Source organism: Hyperolius riggenbachi, chromosome 1 (genome assembly GCF_040937935.1).
Source record: "Hyperolius riggenbachi isolate aHypRig1 chromosome 1, aHypRig1.pri, whole genome shotgun sequence".
Lineage (NCBI taxonomy): Eukaryota > Metazoa > Chordata > Amphibia > Anura > Hyperoliidae > Hyperolius > Hyperolius riggenbachi.
In genome coordinates this window covers 214,141,005-214,157,678 of record NC_090646.1, presented here as the reverse complement: position 1 = coordinate 214,157,678, position 16,674 = coordinate 214,141,005, and the positions used below count along the sequence as shown (strand labels likewise).

The 16,674-nt window shown below is 48.6% G+C and overlaps 1 protein-coding gene across 1 annotated transcript in view; it reads left to right on the top strand.

Annotated features, from left to right (window-relative positions):
* BLTP1 (bridge-like lipid transfer protein family member 1) overlaps positions 1-16,674 on the top strand; it is a 399,009-nt gene that overhangs the window by 369,355 nt on the left and 12,980 nt on the right. The window contains exons 79-82 of the mRNA XM_068280272.1: positions 3,867-4,024; positions 5,153-5,345; positions 10,636-10,853; positions 13,617-13,868. Of these exons, the coding sequence (XP_068136373.1) occupies positions 3,867-4,024; positions 5,153-5,345; positions 10,636-10,853; positions 13,617-13,868 (821 nt within the window). The remainder of the gene's footprint in view (positions 1-3,866; positions 4,025-5,152; positions 5,346-10,635; positions 10,854-13,616; positions 13,869-16,674) is intronic.

Genomic DNA, 16,674 nt, shown 5'->3' with positions numbered 1-16,674 from the left:
GTACTCAGGAGAAGTAGTATAATGCGTTTTGGGGTGTATTTTTACACATACCCATGCTAAGTGGGAGAAATATCTCTGTAAATGACAATTGTTTGATTTTTTTACACACAATTGTCCATTTACATAGAAATTTCTCCCACCCAGCATGGGTATGTGTAAAAATACACCCCAAAACACATTATACTACTTTTCCTGAGTACGGCGGTACCACATGTGTGACACTTTTTTGCAGCCTAGGTGCGCTAAGGGGCCCAACGTCCTATTCACAGGTCATTTTGAAGCATTTGTTTTCTAGACTACTCCTCGCGGTTTAGGGCCCCTAAAATGCCAGGGCAGTATAGGAACCCCACAAGTGACCCCATTTTAGAAAGAAGACACCCCAAGGTATTCCGTTAGGTGTATAGCGAGTTCATAGAAGATTTTATTTTTTGTCACAAGTTAGTGAAAAATGACACTTTGTGAAAAAAAAACAATAAAAATTAATTTCCGCTAACTTTTGACAAAAAATAAAATCTTCTATGAACTCGTCATACACCTAACAGAATACCTTGGGGTGTCTTTTTTTCTAAAATGGGGTCACTTGTGGGGTTCCTATACCGCCCTGGCATTTTACAGGCCCAAAACCGTGAGTAGTCTGGAAACCAAATGTCTCAAAATGACTGTTCAGGGGTATAAGCATCTGCAAATTTTGATGACAGGTGGTCTATGAGGGGGCGAATTTTGTGGAACCGGTCATAAGCAGGGTGGCCTTTTAGATGACAGGTTGTATTGGGCCTGATCTGATGGATAGGAGTGCTAGGGGGGTGACAGGAGGTGATTGATGGGTGTCTCAGGGGGTGGTTAGAGGGGAAAATAGATGCAAGCAATGCACTGGGGAGGTGATCGGAAGGGGGTCTGAGGGTTTGGCCGAGTGATCAGGAGCCCACACGGGGCAAATTGGGGCCTGATCTGATGGGTAGGTGTGCTAGGGGGTGACAGGAGGTGATTGATGGGTGTCTCAAGTTGTGATTAGAGGGGGGAATAGATGCAAGCAATGCACTGGCGAGGTGATCAGGGCTGGGGTCTGAGGGCATTCTGAGGGTGTGGGCGGGTGATTGAGTGCCCTAGGGGCAGATAGGGGTCTAATCTGATAGGTAGCAGTGACAGGGGGTGATTGATGGGTAATTAGTGGGTGTTTAGGGTAGAGAATAGATGGAAACACTGCGCTTGGGTGGTGATCTGATGTCGGATCTGCGGGCGATCTATTGGTGTGGGTGGGTGATCAGTTTGCCCGCAAGGGGCAGGTTAGGGGCTGATTGATGGGTGGCAGTGACAGCGGGTGATTGATGGGTGGCAGTGACAGGGGGTGATTGATGGGTGGCAGTGACAGGGGGTGATTGATGGGTGATTGATAGGTAATCAGTGGGTTATTACAGGGGAGAACAGATGTAAATATTGCACTGGCGAATTGCTAAGGGGGGGTCTGAGGGCAATCTGAGCGTGTAGGCGGGCGATTGGGTGCCCGCAAGGGGCAGATTAGGGTCTGATCTGATGGGTAACAGTGACAGGTGGTGATAGGGGGTGATTGATGGGTGATTGATGGGTAATTAGTGGGTGTTTAGAGGAGAGAATAGATGGAAACACTGCGCTTGGGTGGTGATCTGATGTCGGATCTGCGGGCGATCTATTGGTGTGGGTGGGTGATCAGTTTGCCCGCAAGGGGCAGGTTAGGGGCTGATTGTTGGGTGGCAGTGACAGGGGGTGATTGATGGGTGATAGGTGATTGGCAGGTGATCAGTGGGTTATTACAGGGAAGGACAGATGTAAATATTGCACTGGCGAATTGATAAAGGGGGGTCTGAGGGCAATCTGAGCGTGTAGGCGGGTGATTGGGTGCCCGCAAGGGGCAGATTAGGGTCTGATCTGATAGGTAACAGTGACAGGTGGTGATAGGGAGTGATTGATGGGTGATTGATGGGTAATTAGTGGGTGTTTAGAGGAGAGAATAGATGTAAACGCTGCGCTTGGGTGGTGATCTGATGTCGGATCTGCGGGCGATCTATTGGTGTGGGTGGGTGATCAGATTGCCCGCAAGGGGCAGGTTAGGGGCTGATTGTTGGGTGGCAGTGACAGGGGGTGATTGATGGGTGATAGGTGATTGGCAGGTGATCAGTGGGTTATTACAGGGAAGGACAGATGTAATTAATGCACTGGCGAATTGATAAGGGGGGGGGGGGTCTGAGGGCAATCTGAGCGTGTGGGCGGGTGATTGGGTGCCGCAAGGGGCAGATTAGGGTCTGATCTGATAGGTAACAGTGACAGGTGGTGATAGGGGGTGATTGATGGGTGATTGATGGGTAATTAGTGGGTGTTTAGAGAAGATAACAGATGTAAACGATACATTTGGGAGGTAATCTGACGGCGGGTTTGCGGGCGATCTAATGGTGTGGGTGGGTGATCAGATTGCCCGCAAGGGGCAGGTTAGGGGCTGATTGATGGGTGGCAGTGACAGGGGGTGACAGGGGGTGATTTATGGGTGATAGGTGATTGGCAGGTGATTGACAGGTGATCAGTGGGTTATTACAGGGAAGAACAGATGTAATTAATGCACTGGTGAATTGATAAGGGGGGGTCAGAGGGCAATCTGAGCGTGTGGGCGGGTGATTGGGTGCCCGCAAGGGGCAGATTAGGGTCTGATCTGATAGGTAAAAGTGACAGGTGGTGATAGGGGGTGATTGATGGGTGATTGATGGGTAATTAGTGGGTGTTTAGAGGAGAGAATAGATGTAAACAATGGATTTGGGAGGTGATCTGATGTCGGATCTGTGGGCGATCTATTGGTGTGGGGGGGTGATCAGATTGCCCGCAAGGGGCAGGTTAGGGGCTGATTGATGGGTGGCAGTGACAGGGGGTGATTGACGGGTGATTGACAGGTGATTGACAGGTGATCAGGGGGATAGATGCATACAGTAAACGGGGGGGGGTGGTCTGGGGGGGGGTCTGGGGAAAATCTGAGGGGTGGGGGGTGATCAGGAGGGGGCAGGGAGCAGGGGGGGAGGGATAAAAAAAAATAGCGTTGACAGATAGTGACAGGGAGTGATTGATGGGTGATTAGGGGGGTGATTGGGTGCAAACAGGGGTCTGGGGGGTGGGCAGGGGGGGGGGGTCTGATGGGTGCTGTGGGCGATCTGGGGCAGGGGGGGGGAGAAATCAGTGTGCTTGGGTGCAGACTAGGGTGGCTGCAGCCCGCCCTGGTGGTCCCTCGGACACTGGGACCACCAGGGCAGGAGGCAACCTGTATAATACACTTTGTAAACATTACAAAGTGTATTATACACTTTGTATGCGGCGATCGCGGGGTTAACATCCCGCCGGCGGTTCCGTATAGCCGGCGGGATGTTGCGGCGAGCGAGCGGTGACAGGCGCCGGCGGAGGATCGCGTCACGGATGACGCGATCGCTCCGCCCATGCCCTTAGAAGGACCGCCGCCTCTGTGGGTGAGCCGGTCCTTCAGGGCTCCACTTCCCGGCCGCCTCTGTGCGTTAGGCGGTCGGGAAGTGGTTAACCTTCTTTCTGCTTATTTATGTAATATCTTTTTGAATGGAGCTGACTGCTTTTCTTAAGACGAATACTAATGATTGAACATAGTTAATGTGAAAAGCAAATCATTATGGAGTAGGGAAGAAGAACCGGGAGTACTGATTGGGATTTAGATTTGTCCCTCAGAGAAGTGTTGCTCAACTTTTGGATGAAAAGTAAAGGCTTTTAAAATGTGTATTTTACTCAGATATACATAATTTACCTTTTCTGGTTTCAATAGAGCAGGGCTTGCAACATGTACATTCTCATTCACTTTCTTCCTTGTTTCTAAACAAATATATTTACAGATGGACAACAAGTGGACTAAAAAGCCAAGGACGTTTGTCTGTAGGAAGTAACAGGGACCGTGAAATCAGCATGTCTGTTGGACTAGGGAGGTCTCAGCTGGACTCCAGAGGTGGAGTTGTGGGTGGAACAATAGATGTGAACACTCTGGAAATGGTTGGTAAGTATGAATAACTTTCATATGTTGACATTGTCACCCAAAGTCGTCCTAAATGATCAGATTATGAAACAATCATGTAGGCTCTGCACAAGGCTTGAACTGTTTTCTATCTATCTATCTATCTATCTATCTATCTATCTATCTATCTATCTATCTATCTATCTATCTATCTATCAAACCTTGAACAGTGTCAGCTTTGCAGAACTTTCAGCTCCCTTCCCTAGAACAGATGGGGACTACAATATGTTGAAGTCAAGGTCTATTCAATCATGTTATGTCCTTTAAAGTGGACCTGAACTCTTGCACAGGACAGAAGTAAACATGTAGAAATGCACCCTGTATGTGTTTAGAGAGTTTAGCCTCTGTAATTCACCCTAATTTGTGACTAATCATAAGTTGTAATTTGATCTCAGCTGAGTCAGCTGGCTGCCACAGTAGAGCAGCTAATTGGTAAACACAGGATGTTAACAATATGTCTGCTTCCATGTAAGCAGGAAGCAGACACACTGCAGATTTATTGCAGAATTTGTGTCAGCTGTAACAAAAACATGTTTTTCTTTAAAGGTGACTATGTTGTTAATATTTTAGCGCAAAGAGCAGGTTCTGAGTTCAGGTCCGTTTTAATGGGTGTCTGCTGACAGGTTTCAATAAAAATGCTGTAAGAAAAGCAAAATCGTCCTGGTGTGGGGATTGGGTGTGGGCTGTGTATCTGGGGTTAACTCGCCTAAGCCGCCGTCTCCCTTCTGATGGGTTCCATGCCGCGTTCCATTTTCTTACACTTCCGCCTTTTAGACTGGAACTTCTGCTCTGCAGACAGAAATTTAAGAAGATGGAAAGCAGCATAAAGTGCATCAGAGGGGAAGCGGCAGCTTAGGTGAGTTACCCCAGCGTAAACAACCTGCGCTTCCAACCAAACGCTCACAATCACTCCGGGACAATTTTGTTTTTCATGTAATCATTCTTACAACTTATATCTAGTTTAAATTAAGATAAAACCCAAACATGTATACAGTATGCATAAGTTTTGTTGGCCTTTTTTATTGATTTTTTTTTTTTTTACAAAACTGGCTTACATTCATCCTTTATCATATTGCCACATATAAACAAAATGTATTTGTTATGTTTTAGCTCACATTTCAGAACATCCAAACCAGCAGCCAAGTCACAAGATCCAAATCACAATGGGCTCCACTGAAGCACGAATTGATTACATGGGATCCAGCATCCTTATGGGGATCTTCAGCAATGCTGACCTAAAGCTGCAGGATGAGTGGAATGTTAACCTATACACTCCACTGGACACCAGCATTTCTGATAAAAGGTATCCCGTAACAAACTATATCTATGGAATAACTATATTCATAACTGGTATATGCATGATTAACATAATTATATTTAGATAAGCTAGAGGCAGGGGCGTTTCTAGGGTCCTTGGAGATCGGGGGCACCAGGCGGGGAGGTATATGCGGCGCGCGCAGCGTGGGCGTGGCCATGCAGTGAGTGGGCGTGGTCATGGGTGGGGCCAAATGTACATGAACTTAGCAGCGGTGTAAGCTACAGATAACGGGCCTGCCCATCGAAATATTGGATGGAGCCCCCTGTCCTTTATTTGGATAATTTACAATCAGTATAGGCATAGATCAAAGATGTATACGCACATACAATTTTGATTGGTCAATCACTGACCCCCAATTTTACCACCCCCGTGCAGTAAGTGGGCCAACAGACAATGAATTTTATGAACAGAGCTAAAATTGGCTAATCAAAATTGTATGTGTGTACCAGGCTTTACAGCTAATACTGTACATACTGAAAGTAGCAGGGATCAGCATACAATATAGCTGGTTTACAATCAGTAAAGGCACAGAGTAACACCTTACACTGTACACACTGGAGGTAAATCAGCACACAGTGCAGGCACTAGAGAACAGCGTATACTGTACATACTGTAGGCAGCAGAATTCAGCACACTGCAGCTAGCGTGCCAAAAATATGAGGATCACGTTGCTTATCGTGCCGCAGCGAAAAATGGGTGGGCCATGGACCAGACTATAGGTGTGGTAACGGCCGGGGGGGAAAAAAATTTACATGAACCTAGCAATGGTGGAAAATTATATTATGACAGTGGTGGCGAACCTTTTGGAGGCCGAGTGCCCAAACTGCAACCCAAAAGTCACTTATCTATCGCAAAGTGGCAACCGCAATTTAAACTAAATACTGTACAAACGTTTTAACTCATACATGAACATTATGGAAAATCCAAGTAGAAAATAAACTGTGAAGATAAACAATTTCATCCATCCTACTCCTGAAAAATGTATTCAATTTTTTAGAACCTCCCAGTTTTATTTTCTGTTTTAAAAAGCTAAAAAAGTAGGTTTAATGCTATTGTCTCATATGATAAGGATTCAGCTTTTCCCATAGTCTCGCAGTTAGCAATCATGTGACCCCCAACAAGACAAATTCAGCAATCATGAGGCCTCCAACAAATCATGAGGCCCCCAACAAGACAAATTCAGCAATCATGAGGCCCCCAACAAATCATGAGGCCCCCAACAAGACAAATTCAGCAATCTTGAGGCCCCCAACAAATCATAAGGCTCCCAACAAGACAAATTCAGCAGTCATGAGGCACATAAAGAGACAGCATTTCACATAAATAAGCAGAATCCCCCCTTAACCTCCCTGGCGGTAAGCCCGAGCTGAGCTCGGGCTATGCCGCGCAGGGGGAGATCTCAGCCCCTGGTGGGGCGATTTCTGTGCTGTAAATTGCTGTGCGCGCAGCCAGCACTTTGCTAGCCGCGCGCACAGCTTGATCGCCGCCGCTCTGCGGCGATCGGCCGCACGCAGCGGCTGAAGAGGGCCCCCCCCCCCCCGCCAGAGCCCTGCGCTGCCCGGATCAATGAGTTCCGGGCAGCGCTATGGGCTGGATCGGGTGTGCCTGACGTCAGGACGTCGGCTGACGTCCATGACGTCATCCCGATCGTCGCCATGGCGACAGGAGAAGCCAAACAGGGGAACGCGTTATATACGCGTTCCCCTGTTTGCTATAGATGCCGGCGACGATCGGACTAGAGGGCCACATGCGCCCTCTAGTGGTGTTTCATGTAGCTACCACTCTGGTAGCTTTACATGAAACAAAATTTTTTTTTGAAAAAAAAGGATTTTTTTAATTAGGAAAAAAAAAATTAACCGCCAAGGAGGTTAATATGGTAGCCCCCACGTTAGGTAGTGAGTGACAGGGACCCCCAGGTTAGCTAGTGAGTGACAGGCGCCTCCAGTTAGGTAGTGAGTGACAGGGACCCCGATAGTGAGTGACAGGGAGCCCCTTTAGGTTGTGAGTGAGTGCCAGGGAGCCCCTTCAGGTAGTGATTGAGTGCCAGGGAGCCCCTTCAGGTAGTGAGTGAGTGCCAGGGAGCCCCTTCAGGCAGTAAGTGAGTGCCAGGGAGTCCCTTTAGGCAGTGAGTGAGTGCCAGGGAGCCCCTTTAGGCAGTGAGTGAGTGACAGGGAGGCCCTTTAGGGAGTGAGTGAGTGAGTGAGTGACAGGGAGGCCCTTTAGGGAGTGAGTGAGTGACAGGGAGGCCCTTTAGGGAGTGAGTGAGTGACAGGGAGGCCCTTTAGGGAGTGAGTGAGTGACAGGGAGGCCCTTTAGGGAGTGAGTGACAGGGAGCCCCTTTAGGGAGTGAGTGAGTGCCAGGGAGCCCCTTTAGGGAGTGAGTGCCAGGGAGCCCCTTTAGGGAGTGAGTGAGTGACAGGGAGGCCCTTTAGGCAGTGAGTGAGTGACAGGGAGGCCCTTTAGGGAGTGAGTGAGTGACAGGGAGGCCCTTTAGGGAGTGAGTGAGTGACAGGGAGGCCCTTTAGGGAGTGAGTGACAGGGAGGCCCTTTAGGGAGTGAGTGAGTGACAGGGAGGCCCTTTAGGGAGTGAGTGAGTGACAGGGAGGCCCTTTAGGGAGTGAGTGAGTGACAGGGAGGCCCTTTAGGGAGTGAGTGAGTGAGTGACAGGGAGGCCCTTTAGGGAGTGAGTGAGTGACAGGGAGCCCCTTTAGGGAGTGAGTGAGTGACAGGGAGCCCCTTTAGGGAGTGAGTGACAGGGAGGCCCTTTAGGGAGTGAGTGAGTGACAGGGAGGCCCTTTAGGGAGTGAGTGAGTGCCAGGGAGCCCCTTTAGGGAGTGAGTGAGTGAGTGAGTGACAGGGAGGCCCTTTAGGGAGTGAGTGAGTGCCAGGGAGCCCCTTTAGGGAGTGAGCGAGTGCCAGGGAGCCCCTTTAGGGAGTGAGTGAGTGACAGGGAGGCCCTTTAGGGAGTTAGTGACAGGGAGGCCCTTTAGGGAGTGAGTGACAGGGAGGCCCTTTAGGGAGTGAGTGCCAGGGAGCCCCTTTAGGGAGTGAGTGCCAGGGAACCCCTTTAGGGAGTGAGTGACAGGGAGCCCCTTTAGGCAGTGAGTGAGTGCCAGGGAGCCCCTTTAGGCAGTGAGTGAGTGCCAGGGAGCCCCTTTAGGGAGTGAGTGAGTGCCAGGGAGCCCCTTTAAGGAGTGAGTGAGTGCCAGGGAGCCCCTTTAGGGAGTGAGTGAGTGCCAGGGAGCCCCTTTAGGGAGTGAGTGAGTGCCAGGGAGCCCCTTTAGGCAGTGAGTGAGCGCCAGGGAGCCCCTTTAGGGAGTGAGTGAGTGCCAGGGAGCCCCTTTAGGGAGTGAGTGAGTGCCAGGGAGCCCCTTTAGGGAGTGAGTGAGTGCCAGGGAGCCCCTTTAGGGAGTGAGTGAGTGCCAGGGAGCCCCTTTAGGGAGTGAGTGAGTGCCAGGGAGCCCCTTTAGGGAGTGAGTGAGTGCCAGGGAGCCCCTTTAGGGAGTGAGTGAGTGAGTGACAGGGAGGCCCTTTAGGGAGTGAGTGAGTGACAGGGAGGCCCTTTAGGGAGTGAGTGAGTGCCAGGGAACCCCTTTAGGGAGTGAGTGAGTGCCAGGGAGCCCCTTTAGGGAGTGAGTGAGTGCCAGGGAGCCCCTTTAGGGAGTGAGTGAGTGCCAGGGAGCCCCTTTAGGGAGTGAGTGCCAGGGAGGCCCTTTAGGGAGTGAGTGAGTGCCAGGGAGGCCCTTTAGGGAGTGAGTGAGTGCCAGGGAGGCCCTTTAGGCAGTGAGTGAGTGCCAGGGAGCCCCTTTAGGCAGTGAGTGAGTGCCAGGGAGCCCCTTTAGGGAGTGAGTGAGTTCCAGGGAGCCCCTTTAGGCAGTGAGTGAGTGCCAGGGAGCCCCTTTAGGGAGTGAGTGAGTGCCAGGGAGCCCCTTTAGGGAGTGAGTGAGTGCCAGGGAGCCCCTTTAGGGAGTGAGTGAGTGCCAGGGAGCCCCTTTAGGGAGTGAGTGAGTGCCAGGGAGCCCCTTTAGGGAGTGAGTGCCAGGGAGCCCCTTTAGGAAGTGAGTGAGTGACAGGGAGGCCCCCCCCTTTCCAGCCGCCGCCGCTCCCCCACCCCCCTTACCTCGTAGCAGACCTCAGGATCAGCGGCAACCCGACCAGTACCAGCGGGCGCCGGACGCACCCGCTCGATATGCGGAAGTGATGTCACTTCCGCATATCAGTGCGGGCGCCGGCTCGCCGCCTGATCCTGAGGTCTGAGACTGAGTGACGCGGCGGCGGCTGGAGAGAGCCGCTGCCAAAGGGGGCCGGGCGGAGATCCGTGGCACCCCAGGACAGATTGGGGGCACGTGCCCCCCCAAAATAGGGCTAGCGACGCCCCTGGCTAGAGGTAACTCTGTTAGCATTCATCATGGCCTCCTGGAGCGGCATAGATTTAAGCAGGGAGTTGGATACTGCATGAGACACTTTATATGGACACAATTATGATCTATAGAGGATAGCAGGATGAAGCCATTAAAATTATTTTAATTTTTTTTTACCTTTTTTTTTTTTTTTTTTTTACTATTATTTCCCAGTCCTCTTCAGCATTAAGATCATAAGTGAGGTATTTATTCCCCAAAATCCCGGGGCAAAATTCTACGACTTTCCAAGATTTTGCTGCCCAGGGGAGGCAGAGCTGAGCGCAGTAGCTATGCCTTCAGTGCAGTCAATCTTCTATGATCACCGCCTCTCCCCGCCCCTCTCAGTGAAAGAAGACTGAGAGGGGCGGGGATCGGCGGAGATAGACTACACTGGAGGCAGAGCTACTGCACTCAGCTCTGCCTTTTCCAGGAAGTAACAGAGAATTTTGCCCCAGGGATTTCAGGAGGATAAATACATTGTTCTGCCGCAGGAATGCGGTGAATCATCTTTGATCATAATGCTGAAGAGGACTGGAGAATAAAAAGAGGAATTTTAATGGCTTCAAACTCTTTAAGTCGTGAATCGTGTGTCAAGCTTTGCTAACAGATGAAGTTTATGCATACATATCATAGGTGTGTGTGTATGTCTGGATGGACAGTGACCATCTTCCATTCATTTAAAATAGGTATTCTAAAAAAGAAGCATTATAAGTTAAGTTTTATGCAAATTCACATTTTTTTTACTGTAATTGCACTGTAATTGTAAACTCTTTCATTGAGGGATAATTTTAATTGGCATGGTAGAAAGGAAACTAAAGCTACTTGTACTATAAACTAAATTGTAACTGTGTTTATGAATGCTGTGTTTCTCCTAGTGTCATATTTATCCATGGGGACCTGCAGTGGGATATTTTCCAAGTGATGATTTCCAGGTCAACTACTCCAGACCTCATCAAAATAGGAATGAAGCTACAGGAATTTTTCACTCAGCAGTTTGACACCAGCAAGCGTGCATTATCTACATGGGGACCTGTACCCTACTTGCCACCCAAGGCTGTCGTCACTAATATAGAGAAGAATTCACGTGAGCAGTGTATGAGTCCCAACCATGCATATTTATATATTCCCATACTTCTTAAATCTATACATTTTATCATCTAAAAATAGATTTTGCTCTACTGTGTATTGAGAACATGAACTCCCGCCCTGCTACTCAGGGCATAGTGACTAAAGCTAACTACAAAGTGTCTAGGTAGGTAGAGTAGTGAGTCATTGCTGGTGCTGTCATAATTAGACCTGAAGGACAAATGTACGGTGTTTGAACTCTATATACTACACTTCTTTAGGGCGGTGCTGCACTTCAGTGTTAAACACTATCCATGGGTTAAGTCATTTAAGTTGGAGAACACTAAGTTGCAGACGTTTGTAATCCTTAACTGGATCATATCGGAGCAGCATAGTAATGCCCCAGAAAGCTTTGTAAATAAGGAGTTGCAACTGCTTCTAGAATACCCATAAAGATGTACCAGTATGTGTTTCATTACATTCAGGCTACCTTGGATTTATTAAAGATATGCTTTTCTTTATTGGTTGGTTCATGTGACTGCAGTAACAATCTCTAATTCACTAACCATTCTGCAATCCTGGCTTTATTTTGGTATGTCACAGATGAGGGTGTCAAACTTATGCCAGCTGAGGGCAAATGATTTTGAAAAAAAACTATTTATCCTATTCTTTCCAGTGACATCTTATCTTGGGTGAGGCACACATTAAGCATTCTTTAATAAATTAGATATTTTATTTGGTAAATATATATATATATATATATATTTTTTTTTATTTTTTTTTTAATAGAGTAAACCTTTAATTCAATGAAAGCATTAAATCTATGAAAATTATTTTGGAAAAGGAGATACCTCCCCAGATTAATGTTTGTTTATGTTGTCGATTTGAGCATTGATTGTGAAAAACTGTTCCATGCGTGATTGAGCACGGTGGGAGCACAGAGTGCAAGGCTCCATGGGTAAATCTCATCTTGGCACCGGCAGGGCGAGCTGAATGACGGCTCTCCCTGCTGCCGCTAAACTCCGTGGCAGCATTAAATACTATTCCCCTCCAAATTGTAGCAACTCGGTGGGAGATGTAATTTGGGGCCTAGCAACCTCCGGAGCCTTGAATTAACTTTGCTGCTATGACGGCGCCCAGATTTGGCACTGAGTGATGGGCACCGAAATGAACTGTTTCGAGGCTCCATAGATTTTTAATTTTTTTTTCCTGTATTGAATAGTACATAACTTGCAGCTGCCGCAAGGAGGAAGATATTAGATCAGATATTGGCAGAGATATGATCTAATATTGAGTAAGGCAATTAATGATTGATAACAGGTAGCAATCGGTAGTTTACCATAGCTAGCAAATCTAGCAAATTTGCAGCTGGCCTTTAGTATATCAGCCGTACAACTTTCCTGTTTAGTGATGTTCACTGTGGTAAAATCTCCCATTCAAGCTTGCAGTCTAGTCCATATTATATTGCATACACATGCCTGACTGCTGTCATCCGCAGCTATAGGGACCCAATGCCTACGGCAACAGCTCCAGACACAAAAACAAACTGACCGAGCAGCAAACACTGTTGCTATGGAGGGAGGAGCAGGGAGGACACTGCAGTATGTGATTGAGTGGCTTAAGGCTGGAGAGATTTAGTGTGGTAAAATTTGCTTGTGTGTCTGCATCATTTAACGATTTAGCATGCTGGATCTTTAAAGGAACTTGAAGTGAGAAGCAATATAGAGCCTGCCATATTCATTTCCTATTTAGCAGTTCTAGTTGCCCGGATGTCCTGTTGATTCTTTGCCTCTCAGGGCTCTGTCACACTAGAGCCCTTTTTTGGCGTTTCAACGCAAAATCGAAAGTTTGCGTTAACCAAGGTAAAATGAAAGTCCATAGACTTTCACTTTACCTTTTACACCCGACACTGCGTTTCGATGAGTTGCGGTACGAGGTACCGGGGAGCATTTTATTGTAGGGAATCGTCGGGTTCCTGTCGGGTTAATGAATTACTGCCGCCCCTACTCAGCGTCACACCGCAACATCCCGACGACACGGCGCAGCCTATTCAACGCATGCAGGAAACTGCTCCTGCACGCGTTGTCTAATGTGAAAGAACCCTAATACTTATATCCATAGACCCCGAACAAGCATGCAGCAAATCCGGTATTGTTGGCATTTCTGTCGAATTTGACAAGATTAGCTGCATGCTTGTTTCTGGTGTGATTTAGACACTACTGCTGCCAAATAGATCAGCAGTGCTGCCAGACAACTGGTATTGTTTAAAAGGAAATAAATATGGCAGTCTCCACATACCTCTGGCTTCAGGTTCCTTTTAAGTGATCTTGTCGGATACTGATACACGCATTAGATTGCTGGCCAAATGGCTGCCTTGGCCAAGTTCCACCTAGTGTGTACGAGACTTAAGGAATGCTAATCCTAGTATGTAGAGGTGATGTCCTCCTTTGCCCAAACTGCAGGGCACATAGGAAAGCTCAGACAATGGTTTTGTTCATTCATAGTAAGGAGTTGGGTTTTAAAATATTATTATTGGGATTTGCCAAAATGTGTTATTTTGATTTAGTGAAAATGCCACTTACAATTCTGCTGTACAAGAACACACCATAGAGAAAAAATAATTATAAAAAGGCAAACTTTGTCCATAATCACAGCAAAATATCTAAACTAATTCCATGTTTGTGTTGCCATGAAAGACAGTTTCAGCATGCTACTGCTGTAATGGTTTGATAACACTTTGCACTGTTGATTATAACTTGTGATGTGACATTTGTGTTTTTCTGTATTTTAGTGCTGGATGCAGCCCACCACCGACACTGGCCTGGAGTGCTGAAGATAATCTCTGGTTGCCACATCTCTTTATTTCAAATCCCTTTACCAGAAGACACAGTTCAGTTAGGGGGCTCGATGAGCCTGCATGGCAACCACATGACTCTGGCATGTTTCCATGGGCCCAATTTCAGATCAAAGTCTTGGGCACTGTTCCACTTAGAAGAGCCAAACATTGCATTTTGGACTGAAGCACAAAAAATTTGGGAGGAAGGTAAACACTCTTTAAACTTACCAAATATGAATTAATAATATAACATATTAAGTGTAAGCCAAACTGGCCGTAATGTCTTTCAAAAGCAGCCAAGTGAATTTCTAATACTATACTTGCTTTTAACACTAAATACAATGGGGGTAGTGTTTTAATCTGAGTACTTTTTACTGAGTACTGCTATTTGAAAACCAGCTTTCGTGCCCACCCATCTGACTGACACCTTACTGGTGGATAAAATAAGGTAGAAGCAACTCATCCTTCATACCATCAGTGTACTGTCCTGTGACCCCTTAGCTCCTGTTAATGGTAGAATGGACCTATATACAGGGCCGGCCCTAGACTTTTTGCCGCCTGAGGCAAATTTAAGAGAGAGCTGCTGCTGCTGCTGCCGCTCCCCCCCCCCCCCTCCCCCGTCCGTGGGTGCGGGGGGCCGGCCGCCGAGCCGGAGGAGTAGCGGGCAGGTCTGGGGGAATTGGGCCTAGCGGTGGGGAGGGGGGTTCGACCCCCCCCCCCCCTCCCTCGCCTGGGTCCCCCGATCTGCGCTCCCCTCCAGCCTGTAATTAGGAAGCTGCTGCCAGATCGTAAGAGGCACGGGCGGGGAGGACTTACCTTATCCGCGTTCCATCGTGCGCTCCACTGACGTCACTTCCTGCATCGCCTTCCACTTACCGTCCGCTGGAATGCGGAAAAGGTGAGTCCTCCCCGCCCGTGCCTCTTACGATCTGGCAGCGTCTTCCTAATTGCAGGCTGGAGGGGAGCGCAGATCGGGGGACCCAGGCGAGGGAGGGGGGGGGGTCGGACCCCCCTCCCCACCGCTAGGCCCAATACCCCCGACCTGCCCGCTACCCCTCCGGCTTGGCAGCCGCCTCCCCCCCCCCCCCCCCCCCCCGGGCGGGTGCCGCCCTTAGAAGTTTGCCGCCTGAGGCAAATGTTTCACCCCGCCTCATAAGCGGGCCGGCCCTGCCTATATACTGTACTTAACACTGTTTGATGCAAAAACAAAAAAAAGGAAATGGTTTAAGTTGCATACAATTTTTTGTGATAGTGCCCTTCTGAGATAAGTTGTTGATCAGCACACTGTGTAATCGGATATAACAAAGAAGTGCTGATTTGCAAATAATACTGGCTGCATAAATACCTTCCAGAAACAAGACCCTGCTTCCACCATCTGCGAATTATTGCGTTTCCCCGCATGTAAATTTGGATGGGCAAACGCAGCCTATTAAAATCAATAGGTTGTTGTCCGATTCAAATGCAGGGAAAAAATTGTTCAGCATGCTGCAAAAAAAGGAAACTGCATGCAAATCCCTTATATCAGTTCATGGCACGGCTAGAGGGAGTCTGATGTGTTGCGCATCACTGCTCTGCTGGTATTGTGTCTCGCAAGACGCATGCTGTACACCAGGGGTCTCAAACTCAATTTACCTGGGGGCCGCAGGAGGCAAAGTCAGGATGAGGCTGGGCCGCATAAGGGATTTCACAAAAAAAAAAAGTCAATCAGCAGCTCCCGCACTCAACCCCAGCCATCCCCCCCACTCCCCCGTCCCTTGAATTGATTTTTATTTTGCCTATTTTACCTTATAGTTCGCTTCAGTGCTCCCATTACAAGTAATCCGCCGTGTCCCTGCCGCAAAACGAGGGCTGCAGAGCCCCCAAATCGCCCGGGGGGCAATCCGCCGGCATTTCCTTTCAGCTTCAGCTCTGCCCCTCCTGACGTCGATCGCGGTGCATCGCCGCCTCTCCCCGCCCCTCTCTGTGAAGGAAGAGTGAGAGGGGCGGGCAGAGGCGGCGATGCGCCGCGATTGATGTCAGGAGGGGCAGAGCTGAAGCTGAAAGCTCTGCCCCTTCCAGGAAATGCCGGCGGATTGCCCCCCGGGCGATTTGGGGGCTCTGCAGCCCTCGATTAGCGGCGGGGATGCGGCGGATTACTTGGGAGCACTGAAGCGAACTATAAGGAAGCTTTTGCCGGCGCGGGCCACAAAATATTGTATCAAGGGCCGCAAGTTTGAGACCCCTGCTGTACACTGTGTAAACAGACCCTAAAGGCCCTTGCAGTTACTGTTGCCTGGAGGAATCAGAGACTTGAGCCCTTGGCTGACAGTTCAGGGCCAACTTCTGTACTGGCACGCCACTTGCCAATGGGGTCTTGTACACACGCCAGATTCTTGCCAAGGCAGTCTTTATCAGCCCCCTTGGCCAAATTTAATCCAGCATGTGTACATAGCTTAAGTTACAGGTTTATGTTTCTCACTAGAGGAACTATAATAGGATAATTAAAGACTGGTGCCCATTAATCCTGTCACAAGAATTACATGACAAGAGTGGGTGACAGTTGGCCAGTGTACTTTAAGGGCTCTGTACACAGGAGACCAGAGTTGGATTCTTGGCTCTTCCTGTTCAGTAAGCCAGCACCTTTTTAGTAAGGAGACCTTAGACAAGACTCCCTAAAACTGCTACTGCCTACTGAGTGCGCCCCTAGTGGCTGCAGCTCAGTGGCGCCAGGATAAAAGCACAATATAAATGTTCTGTATCTTGTCTTGTCTTGTCTAGGTGAATCTTAGCAAAGGAGGAAAGAAATGGAACAATTTATGCCTTAGGCTAAAGTCTTGACCCCTTTCAATCTGGATTCCTCACACACCATTCCACCGAAACTGCCCTCACGAAAGTTGCTAAGGACCTACTGGTAGCTAAATCCAAAGGCCAGTTCTCCATTCTAATACTCCTTGACCTTTCCTCTGCCTTTGACACGGTTGATCATGCTCTGCTTCTGCAGACACTGTCATCTTTAGGAATCAAGGGACAAGCA